Source organism: Nycticebus coucang, chromosome 1, assembly GCF_027406575.1.
Source record: "Nycticebus coucang isolate mNycCou1 chromosome 1, mNycCou1.pri, whole genome shotgun sequence".
NCBI classification, from domain to species: domain Eukaryota; kingdom Metazoa; phylum Chordata; class Mammalia; order Primates; family Lorisidae; genus Nycticebus; species Nycticebus coucang.
The window spans coordinates 143,189,983-143,202,162 of NC_069780.1; the positions used below are offsets into that span (position 1 = coordinate 143,189,983).

General features: G+C 34.1%; 1 protein-coding gene across 1 annotated transcript in view; it reads left to right on the forward strand.

Annotated features, from left to right (window-relative positions):
• SREK1IP1 (SREK1 interacting protein 1) overlaps window positions 1-9,481 on the forward strand; it is a 29,289-nt gene extending 19,808 nt beyond the window's left edge. Inside the window, exons 4-5 of the mRNA XM_053589903.1 lie at window positions 2,766-2,838; window positions 6,087-9,481. Coding sequence (XP_053445878.1) covers window positions 2,766-2,838; window positions 6,087-6,276 — 263 coding nt within the window. The 3' untranslated portion in view covers window positions 6,277-9,481. The remainder of the gene's footprint in view (window positions 1-2,765; window positions 2,839-6,086) is intronic.
• Window positions 9,482-12,180: the final 2,699 nt, after the last annotated feature.

A 12,180-nucleotide genomic window follows, 5' to 3' on the forward strand; every position in this document is an offset into this window, starting at 1 on the left:
TACCTACAGTGAGGAGATAGTCCTCTCTTCATACCTCATCCCTTAATATTTTATAGGAGTCTTCAGTTCAGCACAGGCAAGAAATGTATCTTGACAAATTGGGGGAATTGGGGTCTAGTTTCGTTTCTTTTCTTTAAGTGTTTTATGTTAAATTCATGGTTGATTATACTTAGAGATATCCGGCATTAAAAACTACCAATCGGAAAATTCCAAGAAAATTCCAAGTCAGGTATTTGTATATTGCCATGAGTCTGCCTCCTTTCTTTTAGTAACTGCTGGAATCAGATTCAAAGAAACAGCTTACTGTGATGGTTTCAAGTTTCATAAAGGTAGGGCTTACATGAATTATAATAAAGATAATTAGAGTAAAGCCTAAGTGTGGCTCATCCTGTTTTTATAAGACACTGCAAAAGGTATTTGCTAAGTTGTAGATGAGAAGACATATGGGTATACGTTTGAAACTGCCTAGTCCAGGATTAGAAAAAGCAGTGGATGTGGCTACAAACCTAGTAACAGATGTGCAAACAAAGATCCAGTAGCTGAGCCTGCTGCTGCTGCTGCTGGGATGGGTCTTCCATAGTAATCCAAAGCTGTCTCTAAGTACTGGATCATAACCTTCAACTCCTCTGTCTGTTAGATAAGAAACCCCTGCACTTTGCAGATCATTACAGAAGTTTACTGTTAAAGTACATTAAGGTCTTCCTCCCTTATGTTTTGTACTCCAAAGATCGATTATATTATTTTCCAAGATTTTACTATGTTGCAAAAACTCAAACTCCTTTCCTGCTATGCCTGTGTACACCTCAGCATCCTGCGTTGGGAAAAAACCTCAATAAACAGTGACAGAATAGTGTTAAGAGCGTCCAGCAGTATAGAAACATTGAAATTTCAAACATAAATTGTATCTTCATTGCTTCTGTCCGCAAGAGCATTTGTTGTTCTTAGTTCTTAGAATACACCCAGCTCTTTTTGCTGTGGAGCCTTGACACCTCTGTCGTCTTCCTGACATGCACTATCCTTGCTCTTCAGGTAGAATACTATCTTTGTTTGCTGGCTTATTTTCTATTTTTATTTATTTATTTATTTATTGCAATTTTGGCCAGGGCTGGGCTTGAACCCACCACCCCCGATATATGGGGCTGGTGCCCTACTCCTTAAGCCACAAGCGCTGCCCTGCTGGTATATTTTCTTTCCTCACCACTTAACGATTAGCTCCATGAGGGCAAGGATCATGTATAGCACGGATTCAGTACCTGCACGGTACCTGGCACATAAACATTTAGTAAATATTTGTTAAATGAAAAGTGCGGTCAATAAATCTCCTAAGAGTCTGGGAGACAAACTGACTTCTGTATCCTTTACCTTGCCCAATGACCTCAAGGCTTCCTGGCTACTAAAAGTAATTCCTGATAATAAGATTTTAATTCTCTTATTTATATTGTTATATTATTTTTCTGAAACTTACAAAAATCTCTACATTGAATATACATTGATTTTATAATTATAAAATATGTAGATTAGGTATACATATATATATCTGTGTGTGTGTGTGTGTATATATATATATATATATTTTTTTTTTTTTTTTTTTGGCCAGGGCCAGGTTTGAACCTGCCACCTCTGGCAAATGGGGCTGGCGCCCTACTCTTTGAGCCACAGGCGCCACCCTATATATCTGTATTTATTTACAGATAAATGTAAATGTTTTTAAAACCTGGATGGTGTAAAAATAATTAGACCAAAAAATTGGGAGGTTTAGTGTTAAGAAATGAAAAATACAAAGCCTAATTTTTTCATCTTTTATATAAAGTAGGGAGTTTATTGATACCATCTAAAATTGAAACATGTTAAAATAGCTCCATCCTCTTAGTTTTTTTATAATCTTTTTTCTTAACTTTAGAGAGTTTTTTTGAGTAATCTTTCTGTGGAAGAGCTATTTTTTAAATTGTATTTCCATTTACTTTTATTAAATTCAAGTAAAATTAAATAATTTATCTGTAAATATACTGGATGTGTAGATAAGTTCTGTCACCCAGAAATATTTCTCATATGTGCAAAGGATATGTACAAAAGTTCTCATTGCTATTGTTTCTAAGAATGAAAGTAGAAGTGGATAAATTATAGTTCATGGGAACACTATTTTATATTTAATAATGATGTTGATCTATGTTTAATGACAAGGGGAAATATCTGCTGAATTAAGGGCAAGAGATAAGTTGCAAAATATTTTATCAACACAGTATGTTTTTCAAAGGTGAAAAGAACTTGGAACTCTTAAGCAACTTTGTATGTATGGATAAATCTGTATGTGTTTGGTGTTAGATAGAGAAAGCATAGAAGAATACATGTAAAATTGTATATTTAAAAAACAAGTTAGAGAATAGTATGAATTGCATGATGCTAATTTTATTGCAAAAGAAAATGTAAAAACTGTGTACACTGTTGTGGTGTTTTACTTTTTAAGACCTGCATATCATCCATGAAACTGTTGACATTGATTTGCATAGGAATTAGAAGTGGAGTCCTTTTATTTTTTACTTGATGTAGTTGGTATTATTTGAAACTTTTATAAAAAACATGTTAAGACTTTTCTAAGGTTTTAATGAATAAAAATAATCAAAAAGGGAAAATTGTTGCAAGAGTACTACAATTTCCTAACTAGTGAATTTCACCAACCAACAATTAAAATTTAAAAATGTGTACATACCATATTAGTATATAAACCCATGGTGACCTGATTTTTTCCTCCCACGTCTGCCCCACAGGAATAAATGAAGAAGAGGAGAAGAAAAAAGAAAAAAGCAAAGAGAAAATCAAGTTGAAAAAAAAAAGGAAAAGGTATTTTTTAATAGCATTAAAGAAAAAAAAAAGCAGGACTGTGAGTCCAGAATGGATTGCAAAATTTTATTTTTCATGTATCGTCTTGCCAATTTAATATTAACTTTTTCTTAATGGGAATTAGATGCACGGTCATTTCAATAAAATGATAAAAGTCCTTCATGTTAGGAACCAAAAACAAAGTCAGTCTTTACCCACCTTTTTGGAGTAAATCAAGGTATAAATAAGTAACAGTCTCCCCCTTTTTTATATATTGTATTTCTAGTCTAGATTTTTAAGTTTTAAAACAACAGCTGAGCTTTTTTTTTTTTGTAGAGACAGAGTCTCACTTTATGGCCCTCGGTAGAGTGCCGTGGCCTCACACAGCTCACAGCAACCTCCAACTCCTGGGCTTAAGCGATTCGCTTGCCTCAGCCTCCCAAGTAGCTGGGACTACAGGCGCCTGCCACAACACCCGGCTATTTTTTGGTTGCAGTTTGGCCGGGGCCGGGTTTGAACCCGCCACCCTCGGTATATGGGGCCAGCGCCCTACCGACTGAGCCACAGGCGCCGCCCAACAGCTGAGCTCTTAATCACTTGTAAATCTAAACATTTCACATGTATTTGTCTTCACCTATACAAAGTTGGAGCTTAAATAATTTTATTATCATAATATCATTAACATGGGTAAGAAATTAATTTATTAATAGAAATTTCATCCTAAAAATTCTTCATCAGCCACCTGTGAATTTTTACTAATAAATCTTTCAACAAATAACTGATTGAAGAAATTGATCAAAAGTAGAGGCAGCTTTCTTCTCTGGTTAAATGAGTACAGTTTCATTTACATTAGAATGAAACTATATATATAGCCATTTTTTTAAGGTACTGGTCATAGTTAAGTCTGGTTTGGACCTAATTCTCTCACAAAGTAGTTTCTATAAATCGGGTATTGTCACTTTATAGTTTTTGTAGAACATTTTAATACCTCAGATATCTTACAGATTGGAAAAGTTAGCTTATTTTGAAGTGTTGAGAGTTTAATAATTTTTAATCTAAAAATCTTTAATTAGAATTTCTAAAGTCAGAATTTCTGACTAATGTATTGTTGAATCATTTATGCTAACATAGCAAGGTGGATTGCTTTCAGGAAACATGCAGTATTATTGTCTTCCAAATTCTAATACAGAGGATCCTCAATTTACAATGGTTTGACTTAACAATTTGTGTATTTTACAATGGTGCAAAAGCAATATGCAAGCAGTGAAAACTATACGTCAAGTACCCATACAACCATTCTTTTTCACTTTCAGTACAGTATCCAGTAAATTACTTATTTATTTAATATAAATATGCTTTGTGTTAGACAATTTTGCCCAATTGTAGGCTAATGTTCTGAGCATGTTTAAGGTAGGGCAGACTAAGCTGTGACGTTCAGTTAAGTATATCGAATGCATTTTCAACTTAATATATTTTCAACTTATAATGAATTTATTGGGGCATAACCTCATCGTAAGTCAAGGAGTATCTGTCTACTTGTTTTATATAGCACAGATTATTTGTTCAGGCCTCTTTACCTTTAGCCTCACAGGCCTTACAGTGTTGTTATGCCAAAGCCTAAAATTTTGCCTTGAAAGCAAGACCCCAGAACCAGAAAGGACAGGCAGAGATGAAGCTCTGCGCAGAATCCAGAGGTCAAGCCAATCAGGGTCTTTAAACTAGGAAAGCAGAGAAGATTTCAGAGTAACGGTGGAGGAGGGAGCAGGAGAACACATGAGGCCCTCAGCTTAGCAGATGATAGAAGTGTGAGTAAGTGGACAAGGACAAGAAAGGAATGTAGCATCAGAGAAAGAAGCAAATCCAGTCACTAAATAAGGAAGGGAGTGAAGGAATTCGTGCGAGTCAGCGTATAGACACAAGGCAGCCAGGCTTGAAGCCCTGCCGCCATCTCAGCATCTCTGCATCTGTCTTGGGTTTTCATGGCTGGATTTTAACTCCTAATATTTAGATTGCTGATCTAACTCTTCAGATGCCTCATTAAAAATTTTAAATTAATTCAGTTTGTCTTGTGATACATATTTTGAATTTGGTTATAGGTAAAATTGTATCCACCTTTATATAAGGCTTTTTCTGGTGTTTGTTTGTTTGTTTGTTTTTTGCAGTTTTTTTTGTTTTTGTTTTTGTTTTTGGCCGTGGCCAGATTTGAACCCACCATCTCTGGTATATGGGGCTGGCACTCTACTCCTTTGAGTCACAGGCACCACCCTGTTTGTTTTTTTGAGACAGAGTCTCACCATGTCTTCCTGGGTAGAGTGATGTGGCATCACAGCTCACAGCAACCTCAAACTCTTGGGCTTAAGCAATTCTCTTGCCTCAGCCTCCCAAATAACTGGGACTACAGGAGCCTGCCACAACGTCCGGCTATTTTTTTTGCTGCAGTTGTCATTGTTGTTTAGCTGGCCCAGGCCTGGTTTGAACCTGCCAGCCTCGGTATATGTGGCCGGCGCCCTACCCTCTGAGCTATGCACACCATCGCACTTTTTCTGAGTTTAAAAAAAATTTTTTTTCCTCTTTTTACTATTACAAAAAGGAATTCTCCAGTTTCTTTTGCAATTTACCTTTAAAGTAGTATTTAAAAAATTATGATAAGTTTTCCTCATTCATTTATTTAGAGAATTCATTTAAAAGCATCTTTTTTGTGAGTAATGAAAACTATTTTGTAATGCAAGTATTCATCTGTATCACTCTGCATTTAGAGGGATCAAGTACTGTAACTAGAAAAATTGAATTAACAAAAGTGCTTTTACTTTGCTAGTTTCATCTTTCATTCCTTTATACCAAGGTATAATTATAGCTATTTTTATAAATATGTAATTGTATCCTTTTGAGGCTCTTAAGAGAATATGCTAGCAAGTTATATACACAAGTGAATTGTGTATGTAATAAGTCTCGGTGAATGCTACTTGGTTGGCCTTTTAAGATTTTGAAGGGTATGGCCACATGAAAAACTGAAAATCACAGAAAAATAATTTTATCCTTTTTGAATTTAAAACTCATTATTAGAGTTGAGCAGAATAAAGATAATAGTTTCTGTGACAAAGCAGCAAAACATCTGAATTCAGAATTTTAAGGGAATACAAATATGTGAAGTATATTTTGAGTTTATATTTATCTCCCCACTTTACTCAAAAAAAGAATTCATTTCAAATCCCATTTAAACTTAGCAGTCATAAAAGCAATTATCAGTCAGTATGTTTTATTGCCCATAGGTCTTATTCATCCAGTTCTACTGAAGAGGACACTTCAAAACAAAAGAAACAAAAATATCAGAAGAAAGAAAAGAAAAAAGAAAAAAAGAGTAAATCAAAGAAAGGGAAACATCACAAAAAGGAAAAAAAGAAAAGAAAAAAAGAAAAGCATTCTTCTACTGTTCATAGTTCTGAATTCTCCAAAAAGTAACTGAGACTTTGGTCTAAGCCATTAAATTTGAAAATTTGTTTTTAAAAATTATTTGCCCTTCCTTAGAATTTGCTATATACTCTGCTTTGCAATAAATCCCAGCCTTTTCCATATAGACATTTTTCATATGTGGTACTATTATCCCTCTGGAAATATATTTTTAATGTGCTATGACTATAAAGTATTAAATCAGTCTTATTACTTGATAGCCATGCCCCAAGCTATTTGTATATACAAAGCATCTTTTTTGGCTTTTGTCTCTGTGTTATTAAAATGACAGTACTACAGTAAACACAGGTGATCTACGTAGCTGTAAGTATTGCTAAATCAGGCGTTCATCTTCCAGTGATGAAGCTAGGTAGGAGGTAATGCTTTGAATGCTTTGCTCTTGACACTGAAAAATTTAATAGCTTTATATACTAAAATGTAATGTACAAAGATAGTGAAATTCTTTATTATTGTTTTTAAATTGCTAGACTTTTTCTAATATCATAGGAGATGAAGCTGCTTTATTGGTCTTGAGTAGGACTTTTTAAATGAATGGTGTCTGTAAGAAGGTAGTAATCATGAAAATATAACAGAGTTTCACTGTTTTCTGAAATGCAGAGTTTCTGCCTCCTTTGTTTTTATAACAATGGAAATATTTCTTCCTTCTTTAGAGCTTATTAGTAAGTCTTGCCTAGATGATGCTATATTGGTCAGGTTTTTAGGATAGACTCCTGGGTTGTTTTACAAAAGTGCCATATTGGCATGTCTCAAAGTAATACCTCAAATGGAAATTTTTATCTAGGAAGACAGCTAAATCTTCATCAGATCTGATTTTTATTGTATTCAGTGTGTAAATTTTATGAATATTGTTCTATGAGTAATGTGGAAAATTTTTATAAATGTGAGCACATATGTTTAGTCTGAAATAATTTGTAGTTTTGAAAGAAGTTTTACACTGAACTTATGGTTTCATAAATAGTTTGGGGTGTTTCTGTCTTTTACTTCAGTCACAAACCTCAGGAGAAGCAACAAAAATTTAGAATTAAGAATTTTACTCTGAACTTTTTAAAATTTAAGAGCCAAGGAGTTGCATCATGAAAGCCTTTATATAAAAATTTTGTATGAGTAAACATTTCAAACACATAGTAGTAAATACACATTTTTCTTAAATTTTTGTTTTCACTTTGATCAGTGAAATTTGATCAAAATTGATCAGTGAAATATTTACTTTGCTTAATATTTAGGTATCCCTTATGCCCAATAAGGTAAATATTTATTATGTTGTACAAGTATCAAAAATTAATCAATTATCATGGCATAGCACCAAAGACTGCAAATACCTCACTGTGGTGCATTTGTAGATTTTGAAATTGGTAACCTGCTGACATGGATGCCGGTGAATTCACGGTGATGAAATCAGGTAAGTACATTTAACCTCACGAGCTGCTGTGGTTCACTGACTCTTCTTTTACCCAGCACCTTACCTGGCATGCCCTCAGTAAGACTTGGGGAGCCGTATAACTCCTGTTAATATATGTTTATCCTTGCTTAAATTTCAGAAAAGCTGCACCCACATCCCCTTTCTGGCATTACAGCCATGGAGCCACTCACACTCGACTATTGAATCATTTGACCCCATCCAAAAGAAATTCTTTTTGTTTAAATAGTTCAGTCAGGTTTGGGGGAGAGAAACACAGACCTATTAGGTTTTTTAAGGGTTTGTTTTGCCTTTACTACTCATTTTATGAAAATATAGTCTTTGGTTATCAAGTTTGAAAAAAAGAAAAGTGAAAAATACATGTTTAAAAGAAACGTTTGTTCTTCTTGTGCCAGATAATTTAGTAAACCTTAAGAACTGAGAAAGTAGTACAAACATTTTATGAAGAAAATCAAAAAGAAATGTCCACAGCTCAATATGTGACCAAATAGGGCTATAGTTGAATATGAGCAAAACTTTTCTTTAAATTTCAGAATGTTAGGAGGTATGCATGTTTTGTTTACATATTTCCTCTTTGTATAGATTGAGTCAAAATTTTAAGTGTGCCTTCACCCAGTATGCACTGTACCCAATTGGTGTGAATGTGCCCATCTCCTCCTCCCCTTCCCCCCAGCTTGACTTTCATTGAGATTTACTTCCATATGTGCACTTAAGTGTTGATTGATTAGTTCTAATTTGGTATTGAGTACAAGTATTTGTTTCTCCATTCTTGTGATTTTTCATTTAGAAGAATGGTTTCCAGTACCATCTAGATCACCATTTTTTTATGGCTAAGTAGTACTCTGTAGTGTGTATACACCACATTTTAAGTGAGGCTGGTCCAGGTGCAGAGGTGGTTCTTCACCTACTGCTTCCCTTGAGTAGCCTTAAAAAAAATGAACCAACATAAAATGAAAAAAAAAAAAAAAAAAGATTAGAAGAGTCTACATACAAAGGGATGGCCTCATCCCATTGAGGGTGCAGTGATGGTGATCGTAATGAAGAGTTAATTGAGTTATTTGTAAGTTTTACTACTGTTAATTATAAATTGGTTCCTTAAGCTTGTTTTCTGAATGGTGACCTAATAATTCAGAAGAGTAAAAGCTTTTGTGAATTAATATTATGTGTGAATTAAAGGATTTTAGTGCTCAGTAATTTCCCCCCCAGATTTAATTTTGGAATTATTCTTCAATAGATTCTCCATAATATTAGCATAGTTTATGAAATATCTCATCTGAATAAAAATTATGTATTTTTACTAATTTTCTTCTAAAATGATCTTATTGTTATTATTGAGATTGGATGCAGATCTCACTCATACATTTTGGGAGAAAATTAATGAAATTCCTGCTCAGGCAGTATATAGCAGAAAGAAAACTAAATTTAATAGTAAAAATCAAAAAATTCTTGTTATTCTAACTAGCTATATGATCTTCAACAAAGGCATTTAATTTTTGTGGGCCTTGCTGTCTTTCATCTATAAAATATTGTACCAGGTTATCTCTGAGATCATTTCCAGTCTGTAGTATGTATAATTATCAAGATTTTAGTAAAATTCAAGTAATATTCATTTTAAGAATTATAATAAGCAGTTAGCATTTTGTAATTGAATATGTCCAGTTTATTAAAACACCTGTTAAGCACATACAACTTCTTTAAGCAGGTAATTGATATTTGGTTTATATTCTTACTGCTCAATGTATGTAATTTTCACTAGATGAAATAAAATTTATATTTAGATTTGTATTTGTAACTAGGTTACCCAAGTACTTTCAGACCGTGTATTTGGGCTGATGGACCTATTTCCCACATAGTTTCCCCATTTCTTTTCTCCATATCATCTTTTGGCTAATAATTTCTCTTGGAGGTATCCCTAGTTCTTCATACTTAATACATCTCCATTTACATCTTTGGTCCTCTGAGGCCAAAACATCAATAAATGAGAAGTAAAAACAATATTTGTCTAAATTTACTACTCATCTAAAATTATATAACTCTAAGACACATTCAATAGTAAACAAGGCTAAAGAGTTAATAATGTTGATAAAAATGCCATTGAGTCCTTTCTTCTCCAAACATGTACTGAGCACTAGCACGGCAAACACTGTGCTGGGTACTGAGGATACAGATAAATGAGACACATTTGCTTCCCTGTAGGAGTTCACAGTTTAGTTGGTAGGAGAAACACATTACGTAACGAGCACAGTAATTGGAATATGGCTTTATAGAAACACAGGGGCACTTAACATTGTCTGGAGAAATTAGAAGAGGCTACCTAGAGAAAATAATGCCTGCATTGCATTTTGATTGAGGATGAGGGTGAAGGTCATGGCAGTTCCAGTCAAAGAAGGGTACTGTGGACAAAGACCACGTGTAGAAAAAACTGAGTTGTGTGTCGATTATAAGGACTTCATATGTATGTCATAGGCAAGGCAAGAAGTGGTAAGAATTGAGACGACTATTTAGGTGCTCAGGAATAAGAGAAGGAAGTCTTGTGTTCCGTGTTTGGGAGCTTGGACTTTAATCTGTAAGCACTGAGACACCATTGAAACATTTTAAGGAGGGAAATGACTTTTGTTGGGGTTTTGTTTCATCTATTTCATAATCTGAGTAATACCACAATTTTTAAAAGAGGAAATCGCTTTCATTACAAAATCATGCAGAGAGAAATTTGATTCTTTTATGTTCTATTGTTTGTATTTTTCTTCTAGAATCACTTTTCTAAGATCTGATTATTACTAAAAATTACATAGATGACCTAAATCATCTAAAAACACCTAGACCTACTGTGTTCTTTATCAGACCCATCTCCAGAATACAGACATACACGTATGTACTTTGAAATGTACTTTGTGTTTATTTTAGCTTATTTCTGACTGGCTTAAGTTCTATCACTATTATCGTATTTGCTATGCCCAAATCATTTGAAATATATTTTTCAATGTATTGACTATGCTATAATTTGATAAAGCTTCTTTTAATACTTTGTCTTAACCTAGGAAGTACAACTGCTTCAAAGTTACAGAGAGACATATCAGTCGGTCCCCCCATGAGCTGTGTCCTCTTGCTTAGGTATCTGGTAACATACACTAGATTATTAGCAAGCGGTGTCTTGAGGACTGTAGCACTGGCATTCAAACTTCTTGGGCAGTTGGCATCAAAGAACAGATGTTTCTTATGCCAGTGTCACAGTAACCCTGTTGAAAAGGCCAGGGTCTGCTGATCTTAGTTGTGTCCCGTCAACTCCTCTAATAGTATTCAGAGTCGTAGAGAATTGGAGTGCATCTCCTAGAACACAACCCATGATGCATCTCACCCAGGTTGGGAGGAGTCTTTGGGGGGGTGGGGGAGGATGGTCATTTTGCTAAGTCAAGTTTCTTGGTTGTGCCATTTATGGCCCTTGCCTTGAAGAGCAAAATTAGAACTGTACTAGTGCCTTAGCTAAACTTCTCAACCTAGATTTTCACCTGAGGCCATACAGGAATATAATTATTAAATTCCTGTGTATCAAAATAGCAAATTTTCTGGGATTTAAAAAAAATCAAAGTTGTATAAAACAAAGATCAAGAAGTATCCACACAACCTTTATGAATTTTCACAAAAACAAATGAAAATGCTCTGCTTTTATGACCATATAAAATGTCTTTTCTATAATGGAAATGTCTTAATTTTCAAACTTAACATATACTTTAAGCAATTTTAATATTTAAGCCTTGGCAAACTTGTGCTCTCTTTGAATGTGAAATCCAACTCAGGCAGTAGGATGTTGCAGTAATGATCTGGAATTATGCTGTCTATATAGCCACTTGTGGTTGTTAAATTAAATAAAAATTGTATTTCTTCAGTTGCATTAGCCACATTTCAAGTCTCCAGTAGCCACATGTGGTCAATGGCTCTTGTCAGACAGTGCAGACATAGAGATTTCCATCATCAATCACAGGAACTTCTCTTGGACAGTCCTAGTCTAGAAAATAACCACAGTTCTTGGTAAAAGTTTTGACAGCCTAACTAGGAATAGTTTCTAACCCTGAACTTGGCATGCACTCAAACAATAAGGGACTCTTCCTTATATATCTAGCCCAGGGAAGCTATCTATATTCAGCACTTCTGAAATGCTAGTTTTCTGATTACAAAATCTTTTATGACATAGTAGATGTGTTCAGCAGAGCTGGCTTTATATTATTTCTTTTTTCATCTTTAATTCCTTTATAAAACCATGTCGGTGTTCTCATAATAAAAATCACACTTAGGAGTAAAAATATTTTCAACCAATAATTTGCAGAAATTAGTTTTCTTTCTAGATGACTGGTGTTAATGTAATAGCATTAAGTGGGACCAGAGAACTCATTTGTTTTATAACTTTCATTATAGATTATTTAGGAAATTTCAGTGAAGGATTTTGTTATGGTTTTCCTGGTAATATGGGAAATATGCATTGT